This window comes from Lissotriton vulgaris, chromosome 1_2 (assembly GCF_964263255.1).
Source record: "Lissotriton vulgaris chromosome 1_2, aLisVul1.2, whole genome shotgun sequence".
In the NCBI taxonomy this organism is placed as follows: Eukaryota; Metazoa; Chordata; class Amphibia; order Caudata; family Salamandridae; genus Lissotriton; species Lissotriton vulgaris.
In genome coordinates this window covers 201,615,761-201,628,779 of record NC_141686.1, presented here as the reverse complement: position 1 = coordinate 201,628,779, position 13,019 = coordinate 201,615,761, and the positions used below count along the sequence as shown (strand labels likewise).

Here is a 13,019-nt window from a genome sequence, read left to right as displayed (position 1 = left end):
CCGACAACCCTAGGGCCCGGCGGGAATTAACCAGTCATAGTATGTCATACTTCACTGTACAGGAGGAAGAAGGTTTTGATTTTATATTTTGAGAAAACCCACCAACCAAAAAATATAAAGAAAATACCTGCAGAGGCTAAACGAAAGGCAGAAACATATGTGATCCTTCTGGGGAGGGGATACCACATCCACAACTGTACATAGTCAACAATAAGAGCATCCGGGAGGGGGAGAAAGAGGGAACAAGAGGTAGCCAGCAACACAAAGACAAGATCTAGACTAGAAGTAACGTCATACTAAGGGGATTGTAGCACCTCCGGTGGAGGCTCAAAAGGAGGGGTACAAATTTCACCACGATATTGATTCCACAGACTCCATACCCTCCCCCATTGCTTGGGCCTGCCCCGAGCAATGTAAACAGTTTTTTCGCGAAACATGCCCCAGTTCATGTTCCTAGACCAGGCCGACAGACTCGGTGCCCTAGCCGACCCCCATAATTGAGCAATGTCACGCTTGGCAATCATATTACCCAAAGTGGCCAGCTGCGTCTGGGCCACATTATAATCATTGGGCTCCCACACATTTAAGAGACACCTTCGGGCCTCCGGCAAAAGCAAAACACCTGTCACCTCAGACATAACACCATGCACACGAGTCCAAAAGGACGCCACCGCAGGACATTCCCACATAATATGAAGGAACATACCCACCATACCACAACCACGTTTACACAAATCATCTGAGACATACCCCATACGTAACAAGCGAGGACCCGTCATGTATACTCGGTGTAGGATTTTTAACTGCACCAATCTCAGCCGGGCCGAGATTGCCAGCTCCTTCGGGGAGGATATCGCCGCCTGCCAGTCTTCATCATCAAGTTCCAGTCCATCGCCGGTCCAAGCCACACGGAGCTGTAGAAGAAGGTCCGCTCGATCATTTATCAGCTTTTTCTATATGAGGGAGATTGTACTGTCCGGGACGTGTCCATCGAGTACTCTGTCCTCCAGGGGTGAGGATTCTGGAACGGGCGTGCCAGCCGGTAGAGCAGAGGAAAGGGCGTGACAGACTTGTAGGTATCGAAAGTATTCTCGGGGACCAAGTTTAAATTCTAGCTGCAACTCCTCAAAGGATTTTATCTTGTCCTTCCGCCAAAGCTCTCCCACCTTACTAATCCCAATAAGGTCCCATTTATCGAACCCCTTAGTCGTCCACAAATTGCCCAACCTCTCAGCAGCGTAGAGTGGAGTCGCTCGAGTGAGGGTATCGGACCAGCCCATTGCAGCATTAGCGTTGTACCAGACCAGCACCGCGACTCTGGTAGGCCCAGTCAGTGCCACATCGGACCGTTTAGAATAAAGCGCCCTATTATAATCTCCGCCCAGAAGCAGCTATTTATCCATAGCAAAAGCCGGGTTAGAAGCCTGACCGTACATCGTGTGATTAACCGAGCTCAGTTGAGAGGCCCAGTAATACCGTCGTATATCCGGCAACGCAATACCACCGTCATACCAAGGCAGCGTAAGCTTGGCCAAGGCAATCCGGGGACGTCCGGCCCACAGTAGTTTCCTTTGTAGGCACTCGATCTCGTGAAAATAGCTGGAAGGCACTAGATCTTAAGAATTCTGAAGGGCATACAAAAATCTGGGAAGGGACATCATTTTGAATAAGGCTGCCCTGCCCACCAGGGATAAAGGTAGTCTACTCCAGGCTTTCACATCTGCTTTTAGGCGAGTAAGCGGGGGGAGTAGGTTGAGTCGATACCTGACAGCCGAATCACAGGAAATATGGATCCCTAAATATTTAAACGCAGTGGATGATATTTGTATAGGAAAGTTGCGCGGTACGAGTGGTGCATCGTCCGTGAGCGAATACACACAAAACTTGGCCCAGTTAATGACCAGTCCCGAGTTCCTTCCAAAGGAATTAAGGGTGTCAAACAATACCCCCAATGATTTCCGAGGGGAGGTGAGGTAAAGGAGAATATCGTCCGCATAAAGGGAAATGCGATCTTCACAACCGGGGGCCCACCTAATACCCTTAAGGGATGGCTCCCATCGCAACCAAGCTGCCAAGGGCTCGAGTGCCAAGGCAAAAAGCAACGGAGAAAGGGGGCATCCCTGCTGCGTACCCCTTCCCAGAACAAAGAGAGCCGACACTCGACCGTTAATGACCACCTGGGCAAGGGGCTCCTCATACAGCAGTCGGACCCAGCCGATGAACACCGGTCCGAAGCCAAACTTCGCCAGAGCCGCCCACAGATATGGCCATTCCACTGTATCAAATGCCATGGTGGCATCCAACGAAACCAAAATGGCCGGCTCACGGAATGTCTCCGCCCTCGCCAGCACGCCATGAAGACGGCGTAAATTCAATGCGGTATTACGGGCTGGGATAAAGCCAGATTGGTCTGGATGCACCAAATCTCCGATCACCTTAATCAGACGGTTAGCTAATATTTTCGCTAAGACTTTAGGTTCCACATTCAGAAGTGAAATAGGTCTATAGGAGGTACAGGATTCACGGGGTTTACCTTCTTTAGGGATCATCATGATAGACACTAAGTGCTGATCACGGGGAAGCGAGCCCCTCTCCCTGGACTCCAAGAACATCGCGCGAAGATACGACGCCATTTTGTCCGGCCACAACTTGTACAGCTCGATGGGTATACTATTTGGGCCCTAAGCTTTTCCAGAGCGGATGGAGCGAATAGCGAGCGTTACTTCTTCAGTGGAAAAATTCGCCTCCATTACCTCTCTATCAGAATCGGACAGGCAAGGCAAAGCAATATCTCTAAGCAAAAGATGGGAGTCTTCCTCTGGCATGTCTAAGACCGGCGCATACACCGTTTGAAAGTGACAAGCAAACTCTTCCACAATCTCCAGCGGGTCTGTCACACGTACACCATCCACTTGCTCGATCACAGGCACCGCACGATTCAATCTCTCCCTTTTGTCCAACCAAGCTATCAACTTCCCTGCCTTATCGCCCACATCATACAGACGGCCCTGTTGTTCTCGACTCATAGCTTTCACAGCATTCGTAACCAAGGCTTTATAATCAGACTGCTTCAGTTGCAAAACAAGCAATTTTTCACGCGTGATCCCACTCTCAAGATCCCTCTCTAAAGCCACTATATCAGACTCCAACTGTTCAACCTCCCCATTGTGGCGCTTCTTAGAGCTGGCGATCAGCGACAGTGTCTGGCCCCTTATCACCGTTTTAAAGGCTTCCCAAAGGCACACGGATGAGGACACGGATCCCACATTGTCCGCAAAGTAGTGATCTATAGCTTTAATCACCCCCGCCCTAGTCTCTGAAATACGAAGGTGCAAGGGATTAATTGGGGCGACCCGGCCCCCTGCGTCCAAATGGAGATCTATATGGGTCCATAGCGGGGAGTGATCCGAAATGCCTCTAGGCAAATGTCGGGCCTCGCGCACCGTCGTGACCTGGGCTGCGGGCACAAGGAGATTATCAAGTCTGGCCAAGCTCCCATGAGCCCCGGAGTGGAAAGTAAATTGGGCCTGTCCTGGGTGAAGCATCCGCCAACAGTCCACCATACCAAACGTTTCCAAGAAACCACTAAGGCAGGACTGCGACGGTGTAAGCGCCCTGGGAGGATGTCTATCTACCAGGCCATCAACCACCGAGTTAAAGTCCCCACCAACCACCAGAAGCCCCTCAGGAAGCCTCAGTACCAATTTCCCCAGGTCGACAAATGTGGTGGCCTGCAAACCCGGGGGGACATATACTGAGATGATGGCTACCGTTTTCCCCTCCCACCTCCCAACAATCGCTGCATACCTACCCCTGTCATCCAATATCGTTTCATCAATCTCCAAGGGAAGGGAACTACGGATCATAACACCAGCCCCTCTAGAGCCCGAGGTGAACCCCGAGTGTGCCACCAACCTGTAGCCCCTCTGATTCATTGCTTGGAACGTGTTCCCCACCAGATGCGTTTCTTGCAGCAACACAATGTCGGGAGAGTGGCGCTTCACATATTGGAGTACAATTCCCCGTTTTATTTTATCCCCCAAGCCACTGAGCACAACTCTTGACGACCCTATTCATGCGTTCAGTAAGACCGTTCGCCTGAGGCGAATAAAGAGCTGTCTTCTGGTGAACAATCCCAAGATCCTTGAGAAAACAATCCATCTCATTGGAGGTAAATTGAACACCATTATCTGTAAGTAAATACTTAGGGACACCCTCTGAAACAAATACATCCTTCAGAAACTCAATAATGGCTCTAGAATTCACCATAATAATAATAATAATATTAATAATGAGTCTTGTAAGAGCGCGAACAGCTACCTCACATGGAGGTGTCCCGGCGCTATGAGAACATACTAGCCATAAGTCAGGTGGCAGATCTTAGCATAGTGTAGTAAATAGCCAGGTTTTTAGCAGTCGTTTAAAACAAGTTTCAGAAGGGGTCTGTTGTAATGCAGGAGGGAGAGAGTTCCATAGCCCCGCCACATTGGCCGAGAAGGTTCTTCCACCCAGCCGCACTCTTCGTGCTCGGGGGACCACAAGCTGCACCCGCCCATTGGAGTGGAGGGTCCTCGACTGGTGATACCTAGGTAGCCTGGCTCTCAGATAATTAGGACAGATGCCATACAGGGACCTGAAGGCCAGCGTCAAATGTTTTAAAATTGATCCTACTGGCCACTGGAAGCCAGTGCAGTGCCCGAAGATGCGGAGAGACAGGGTGCTTGAAGGGAATATACCATACTCATACATTTAGAAATCACCCACTTAGAAGTGTAGTCCACAAGTAATACAACAAACCTCTCCTGTGAAGGCATGAGCTCAAAAGGACCAGCTATGTCTAGCCCCACCTTTGTCCAAACTGTAGTAGGGACCTCTACCAGAGAGAGAGGAGAATGACTTGTGGTATGTGATTTATCATTAGCAGCACATAAATGGCAATCCTTCACAACAACTTCCACCATCCGATCCATATTAGGCCACCAGTACCTCTCTCTGATGCAAGCCTTGGTGAGATTCCTCCCAAGGTGTCCCTCATGAGCCACATTGACAACTTTCTCACGCAAATCATTTGGAGGTACTAATCTGTCTCCTCTTAACAAGTTACCTTGACAAAATGTCAAGTGATCTCTGACTGTCCAATAAGGTTTTAGATCAGCATCCAGTTGGTCAAATTTAGGCCACCCTTTTCTGATGATATCTCTCAAAGACTGAAAAACGATATCATTAGCAACACCACTTGACCATTCATCCTTAGACAAAGAAGACTCCAGTACCCAGTTTATGCACTCTAGATTACCAGAAAAACAATCCCCTTCAATTGGCAACCTGGATAAACAATCCGCAGGCTTGTTGTTCTGACCAGGAATATACTGTACAGTAAAATTAAATTCCTGTAGACCTTCACTCCATCTCTTCGATCTAGGCGTCCTATGATCACTTTGATGACAAGAAAATATCTGAACGAGAGGGCGATGATCCGATCTTACAATAAATGGAATGCCCAATAAAAAGAACTTAAAATGGTATATTGACCAAAATACAGCCAATGCATCTCTTTCAATGCAAGAGTAATTCAATTCTGCATCCTTCAAGGCTCTCGAAGCAAAAGCTACCACAACCTCCTCTCCATTCACAATTTGGGAAAATACAGCACCAAGACCTTTAAGGCTGGCATCGGTAGTGACAATAGTTTTAAGTTTAGCATCAAAATAACCTAAAGTGGGCATTTTGCCAATTTCAGTCTTTATCAAACAGAAAGCTTCCTCACAATCACTAGACCAAGTGAATCGTACACCCTTCTTTAAGAGAGATCTTATGGGTTCAACAATGGTAGCAAAACCTTTAACAAACTTGGAATAAAATTCCGCCATGCCCAAGACTTGGCCTGGTCCTTATCTTCTGGAGCTGGTGCTTTGACAATACTCTCAGCCGATTCTAACTTTGGTTGTATCCCTTTCCCAAGATAAGTAACTGAGTCCAAACCAATTTTGCATTTCTCTTTCTTAACTGTGAGTCCCTTGTCAGATAGTCTGTTTAACACCGATCTCAAAACAACATCATGCTCCTTGGCGTCCACTCCATACATCAAAATATCATCCTGGAAGAACATCACGTTATGAAGATCTCCAAGAACCATTTTCATAACCCTTTGAAAGCAGGCAGCAGCCGAGGCTAAGCCAAAAGGCATTCTCAAGAACCGATAAGCACCAAGGGGTGTGACAAAGGATGTTAAATGCCTAGACTCCTCATGTAATACAATCTGATGGTATGCAGAAGAGAGATCAAGAACACTAAACATGTTCGCTCCCTTCAAAATACTAATAGATTCAGAAATATTTGGTAAAGGTTGTCGATCAACCCAAATACACTGATTTAAACCACGCAAATCCACACACATTCTCACCGCTTTTCCACCATCCTTGGGTGTCAAAACTATAGGACTTAACCATTCTGAGGACTCAATTTCTTCAATTCCTCCTAATTTCAAAAGTTTCTCCATCTCTAATCTCAAAGGTTCAGCCATCATATTAGGGACTTTCCGAACTTTATGCATACACGGTTTAGCAGTTTTCTTGAGAACAATCTTGTGTTCAAATCCTTTTAAACATCCCAATGTGTCTGAAAAGACCTTAGGAAATTCAGAAACAATGTTGTTAGAATCAGAAATAGTGCTAATTTCTTGAGAAGAAGAAGAAGAAACTAAATCTTCCAAAAAAATGACTTGATAATGAGGATTTTTAGCACGAGGATTAAGGATTATACCAAAATCATGTTGATGTTTCCACCCAAGAAGATTGTCTCCTCTTACAGCCATATAAACTTTCCCAGTGATTTCTTTGCCTCTAAAAGAAATCTTTGCCACAGTATATCCTAAGATGTCAATTTTTGAACGACCATAACTTAAAGGAGCAATATCTGGAGGCAACAATGGAACATTTTCCAGGCCAACAACTTCATCCCAAATTTTGTTACCTATTAAAGTAAAAGGAGATCCTGTATCTGCCATAAGCTTGAACATATACTTGTCAATACCTATATCACAAAAAGGCATGATCACTCTTTCAGAATCAACATTTTGAGAATCAACACTCGCTCCAATTACATTAGAAACAACAACAGTGCGTACAATGTCAGATACATTTTCACTAGACTCTTTCTTTTTGTTGGATTTACAAACGCGAGCATAATGACCTTTACCCCCACAATTGTTACAAATACTATCTCTTGCAAAACAGTTGGGATAGTTGGAAGTGTGAGAAAAACTACCACATCTGAAACAACGCAATCTTTGATTAGGAAATGAGCGTTGTTGTCGAGACTCACGTTCTTTGGAAAAAGAAGTTTCTCTATTAAACAAAGGACGAGTCTCTTGAGAACTTTTCTGCAATGATAAGTTCTTTTGAGGCAATTTGTTCTTTACATTAGTCGAAACTTTGGCAATAGAATCAGGAAATTCCTCTAATAATTCATCTTCTTCAAGTCTATGTACAACATCTTGACTTTTCTTTTTAACTTCCACAGAAGTATGATTTGTCTCTTCTTTATTTTTTCTAATTTCTTTAACCCAAGTAGAAGTATTTTCCATGTCTTCTACAATAGCCATAGCCTCTTTTAAAGTAGGGTTCTTGGATAATAATTTTTCTTGAACTCTTGTGCTATTAGTACATCTTACAAGCTGATCCCTTACAAGAGATTCAGACAAATCTCCAAAATCACAAGTACGTGAGAGAGTCTTCAAAACTGCTACATAGGTACCTACACGTTCAACAGGACCCTGTACACGAGTAAAGAATCTATGACGTTCTAAAATAACATTAATTCTAGGCCCAAAATAACTTTCTAACATAGACATAGACATTTCAAAGATATCAAAAGGTTCACCATCAGCACCACCTACTGGTATTGTGTCCATACTATCATAACTATGCCTACCTTCAACTCCTAAATTATGTAACAAAATTGCCTGTTTTCTGGCAACTGAAAACTTTTCCCCACCAATTGCTACTAAATAGGAATCAAAAAGATTCCGCCACCTTTTCCAAGGAAGTAAAGGTTCACCTTCCTCAGAAAGAAAAGGAGGGGGTTGCCACATACTAGAAGTAGAAGTCATGTTGAAAACAATAAAAACAGAGTTGAACAAAACAAAAACAAGTCTTTGTGTTTTTTTTTTAAACTCACATCCCCAAAATGAAGAGAAAATCAATGTGTTGTCGTGCACATCGACGTTGAGAAATCCAAAGATGCAGTGCTGTGTGTATCAGCGTTGATATGTTCGTTGAAAATGCGTTGCTGTGAGTATCAGCGTTAAAATGATGTACAAAGATACACTGCCGTGTGTATCGGCGTTGTAGTTAGAATGCGCTGCTGTGCGCATCAAGGTTACTATAGAAACAAAGATTTTGCCGTGCGCATCAGCGCAAAGAGTTAAAAATATGTCCAAAATGGCCGCTGTTGTGACGTCACGACGTGATGGCGCTGTACATTGCGCACGTCGAGGTCAAAGTTAAAGGTATCGCGGAAGAGTGCGCAAGCTGGTATGAGCAGGAAGACGAGTGCGCAAGCCAGCCACAATGACAAACACGGGATGGAACACGTTGTTCGGTAACACGCAATACCTTGGTTACACGCGATGCCCTGGTTACACGCGATGCTTGTTTGCAGAAAAACAAAGTGCAACGACGGCAGTACAGGTACAATCCAAGCTAATTCAAAGCAGTTTTCCAAATTTCCGAAAATGTTGCTCCTTTACTCCTTGAAATGCCGGTAGTACCAATGCTTTTCAATGCAAACCAATAAGCAAGAAAAGGTACAAGATGAAAATGAACAGTTAGTCAATCCGAAATCAATAATCCAAGGAGTTAAAAGGCAATCCAAGTAAAATAAAATAAAAACATCCGCAATGTATCTTTGTAAAGTGTCCAAGTCCAAGTGTCCAAGTCCAATGTTCAGTATAACCAATCCAAATCCATCCAAACCAAGTCCAAATGTGTCCAAATTAAGTCCAATTGAAATCCAATTGTAGGGGAATTGATGGTTGAAAGTGCTTGTCCCCAATCAAGCCTTGACCCTCGTCGCCGGTGATAAAAGCTCATAAACAGGATAAGTTGCAGAAGGAGCTTTATTGATACAACCATCAACAGCAGATCACAGCAACTGACTCTCAGAAAGAAAACATAACATTCTGATAATGATGTCAAGAAGGTAGAGTTCCATTAAAGGGATAGTAACCACAACAGCGTCTCAGCCCAGCTGATTCATTTTTTAATCTGCAAGGAGGGATGTCCAACTTGTGACCATGACTGGGACCGGACCACATTTGTCTACAGGTAATGGAGAGTTATATCATCAATTAAGAAATTTGGCAGATCACCCGCCCAAGGCAACTAGGTTAGGGAGCGCATAGTAGATATACACTATTAAATGTTCTTACATGCCAGCATATATACACTGATTTAACACAATGGTGGAATAGTTCATCCTTTTCATTGTTCTCATATTACTAATCACTTTCCTCTGCTTCTGTCTATAAATCATTGCAGTGGATGTATTTTACACAAGAATCACAATGGTTCAATAAATATTGAAACGCCTCATTGTGTATTTCTTGTGAATCTCTTTGGGTATGCATGAGTGACTGAGGGAAAAGGATCTAAATCTGTCACCGCAATTGCTTGGGGAGTCAGGAGTGTTAAATTCTGAGGTTGCCCAATACGTTGTTACCTTCTCTGGTTCAGGAGTACTTATGGTGGCACTGTGAACTAGCAGGACTATAGGCCAACATACCCTGGAATCAGTTCAGCACAATCCCAATGTGTGTGCTGTCCAACAAATGCACAGTTCCTACTGGGGAAGTAGAAGCCGTACGACAGCAGTTCACAATTAAAATACAATCTTTAAATACAGGGATGCCGTTAGAAATGTGCTTCATTGCTTGCATTCTAGAAAAAATAAATGACAACTTCATAAAGGACAGTTTCTAGAGGACACAATTGGGGTATGTTGTGAAACTGCAGGGGTCAGATAAATTATAAAAAGGCCACTCCAAAAATAATTTACAACATCATCAGGAGGAGACAGGAACTGATAAAACTGGAATGTGCATCCTGCTTTTTCATTACACTCTAAACACTAAGGCAACACCAAAGTAATAAAGTAAACATAACCACTGGCACGGAAGAGAACTACATTGTGTAAAGATGTGCTCTTTGTGAATGAACAAAATGAAGACACTCAAAGTGAAGTTATCCCCTGGCTGAAGTGGGTTGAATCCCTGACCCATGCTACAGGCTGTAGTGGGCTGCAGCAAAATGTGAATGACACACCAGCAGACCAATAGATGAAGACAGATGTCTGAAAGCCCCTCTAACTAAGTATATGATGCATACATATTTATTTCTTTAAATCAAAAGGTCTCGGCTAACACCAGACCTAAAAACGTCATAGACCAACGTATTACTTTATATGCCTGATGATTATGCTGCACAAAAGGACTTCTTAGGTTTGGCCTGTCAGCATGATTGGTAGCATTAGGAATAATGAGATTGGGGGTGATTGAAATATATATCACAGCTTCAAAGTTTTTTGTAGTTTACTAACTGCTTCACAAACATTAGAACCTTTTGACGATCTCCCACAAGTTTGCTTCGAGATGAAAAGATATACAAAAATAATATTCGCAGAAAAGTTATGCCCCACAATTGTTTGCAGGACAGTGCTACCATTGACTTTTAGTTTTTGCCTAGATTTGTTCAGCAGGTCAAACATTTGGAGATTGTATACAAAGCAAGTTAAACTTTCAATCTTTGCAAAGTCTGTGAAACCTGCACAGTTTTGAAAATGATGTCACTATGTTTATGGGGAAAATTGATTGTGACAGCTTTAGACCAGCAGGAGTAAAATACTCATTGTTCTGACAGAGGATGATGATGTAAGAAAGGGAATAGCAATAATATTATTATGATAATATGCACACACAAGAAAAATAAATAAATGTATTTAGTGGTAGAACATAAATGTTGACAGTGATAAACAAATTAATATATTGTATTTTTATTTATGTTTGTATTTTTTACATTAGGGTTACCACCTAACGTGTTCATCATGATTCACCTAAACTCTTCGTCCTCTGACACTACAGGAAATGCCACAGAATGGAACAGCACCTACATAACTTTAGATGCAGATGATGTGGTCCTTGCTACATTCACTCTTCTTCTCTGCTTCTTTGGCGTAGCTGGCAATGGGATGGTCTTCTGGTACCTTTGCTTTAGGATTAAAAGGAACAAGTTTACTGTCTACATCCTCAACTTGTGTGTGGCAGACTTCATGTCTCTCATTGTTTACACGCTTCTCCTTGTTTGCATGATGGTTGACATGACTCAGTCTACTCAACCACCAGCTCATATAATCCCACTAGAAATCTTATTCATACTGGGGTACAATACTGACCTCTATCTCCTAACAGCCATCAGCTTTGAGAGATGTTTGTCTGTACTTCATCCCTTTTGGTACCAATGCAAGAGGCCAAAGCACCAGTCGCCCATTACCTGTGGGCTACTCTGGTCTCTCTCCTGCTTAGTCACTTTGCTTGAATACTTTGCATGCCCAGAAGACACCCCTGAAGCTCTTGGTATCACCAGTCCATGCAACCTTGGGATCTTTGTCTTTATGTGTCTACTACACTTCTCATTGTTTATTCCACTTATGGTCATCTCCAACCTGATCTTACTGATCCAGGTACAAAGGACCTCACTTAAGACTCACTCATCAAAGATTTATGTCGTCATTGCCATCACAGTGTTTCTTTTCCTCCTTTCCGCTGTACCACCAAGACTGATTTCCATGGTGAAATACAAAGATCTGATGGACAACAAGATCTTCAGATATATATATATCTTCTGCTCCTGCATCAACAGCAGCTCCAATCCATTCATTTACCTCTTTGTGGGAATTCAGAAGAAGCTGCAATGCCAGGGATCAGTGGCTGAGGTCTTACAGAAGGTTTTCAAGGACAATAGTGAGACATCGGAGCAAGGACAGGAGTCGGTACTCCCAACTGAACACCAAACTGGGTACAACAGCTCTGAACAATGAGATCAGAAGGTATCTAAAAGACAGTGAACAAGAAGCTTTAGACAGCACTACCTCTTGAAACTAACCATCTTGAGAGTAGCAAATGTCGCAACTGTAGTGGAATTGATATTGTGAAATTTGAAACAATATTTTAAGCAGATTGTTTCTACAGAGGAGCTATTTCTATAGACAGAACATCCTTGGTCAATGTACAATATAAATGTGTATGTAGTCATTGCAAGCTCTATGTGGCTCTATGTAACATGTGTCTCTCTCTGTCTGCTTCAGGAAAAGACATTGTCAAAGTGCCTCCTCCTTCCTTGTATTTAGGTTTCAATAATTTTTATTTGAACTGCTTTTTTTTAACATTCACTATACTTTCACCAGGAGTCTTGTATAGATATAACTGATGTTTTATGACTTCTATCCCACCATGTTTACCCTACTATATTCCAATGCTGCCATATTGGCTTTCAATACTTGGAAACAATTAGACAAAGTTTAACACTAACCTGCATAGGTGCCTGCGGTAGCCTACTTCCATCCATATAATTGCTACAAGTTGTTGGAAGTGCAGAATAGAATGCTGAAAGATATTCAGTTACTTAAGAGCAACTACTGGGCAGGTCTGTCGATTTGCCTATCCTTTTAAACAAAAAGAGCTCTCTCTACTACCAGCAGTAATTCTAATTCACCTGGAAAGTAGGCCTGGGCAAAATGTGGATTATGCCAGCGTAATTTCAGAAATATTTTTGTTAAATAAAAATCCTGTAATTATGTCATTGTGACACTTTGCATAGTTACGCACCATGCATGGGAAAAATGTACCACAAATGCGCAATTCATAGTAAAGATTCACCACAAATGAAACAGAATGCGAGTGGTTGTGGTTTGCAATGCTTTTATTTAAATAGGTCCATGTTATGATGTGTTATGTCAATTTATAG

The 13,019-nt window shown here is 43.1% G+C and overlaps 1 protein-coding gene across 1 annotated transcript; it reads left to right on the top strand.

Annotated features, from left to right (window-relative positions):
- Positions 1–11,092: 11,092 nt before the first annotated feature.
- LOC147734933 (proto-oncogene Mas-like) lies at positions 11,093–12,400 on the top strand. Its single transcript, XM_086953691.1, has one exon. The coding sequence runs from the start codon at positions 11,101–11,103 to the stop codon at positions 12,091–12,093; it is 993 nt and encodes a 330-aa protein (XP_086809817.1). The 5' UTR covers positions 11,093–11,100; the 3' UTR covers positions 12,094–12,400.
- Positions 12,401–13,019: the final 619 nt, after the last annotated feature.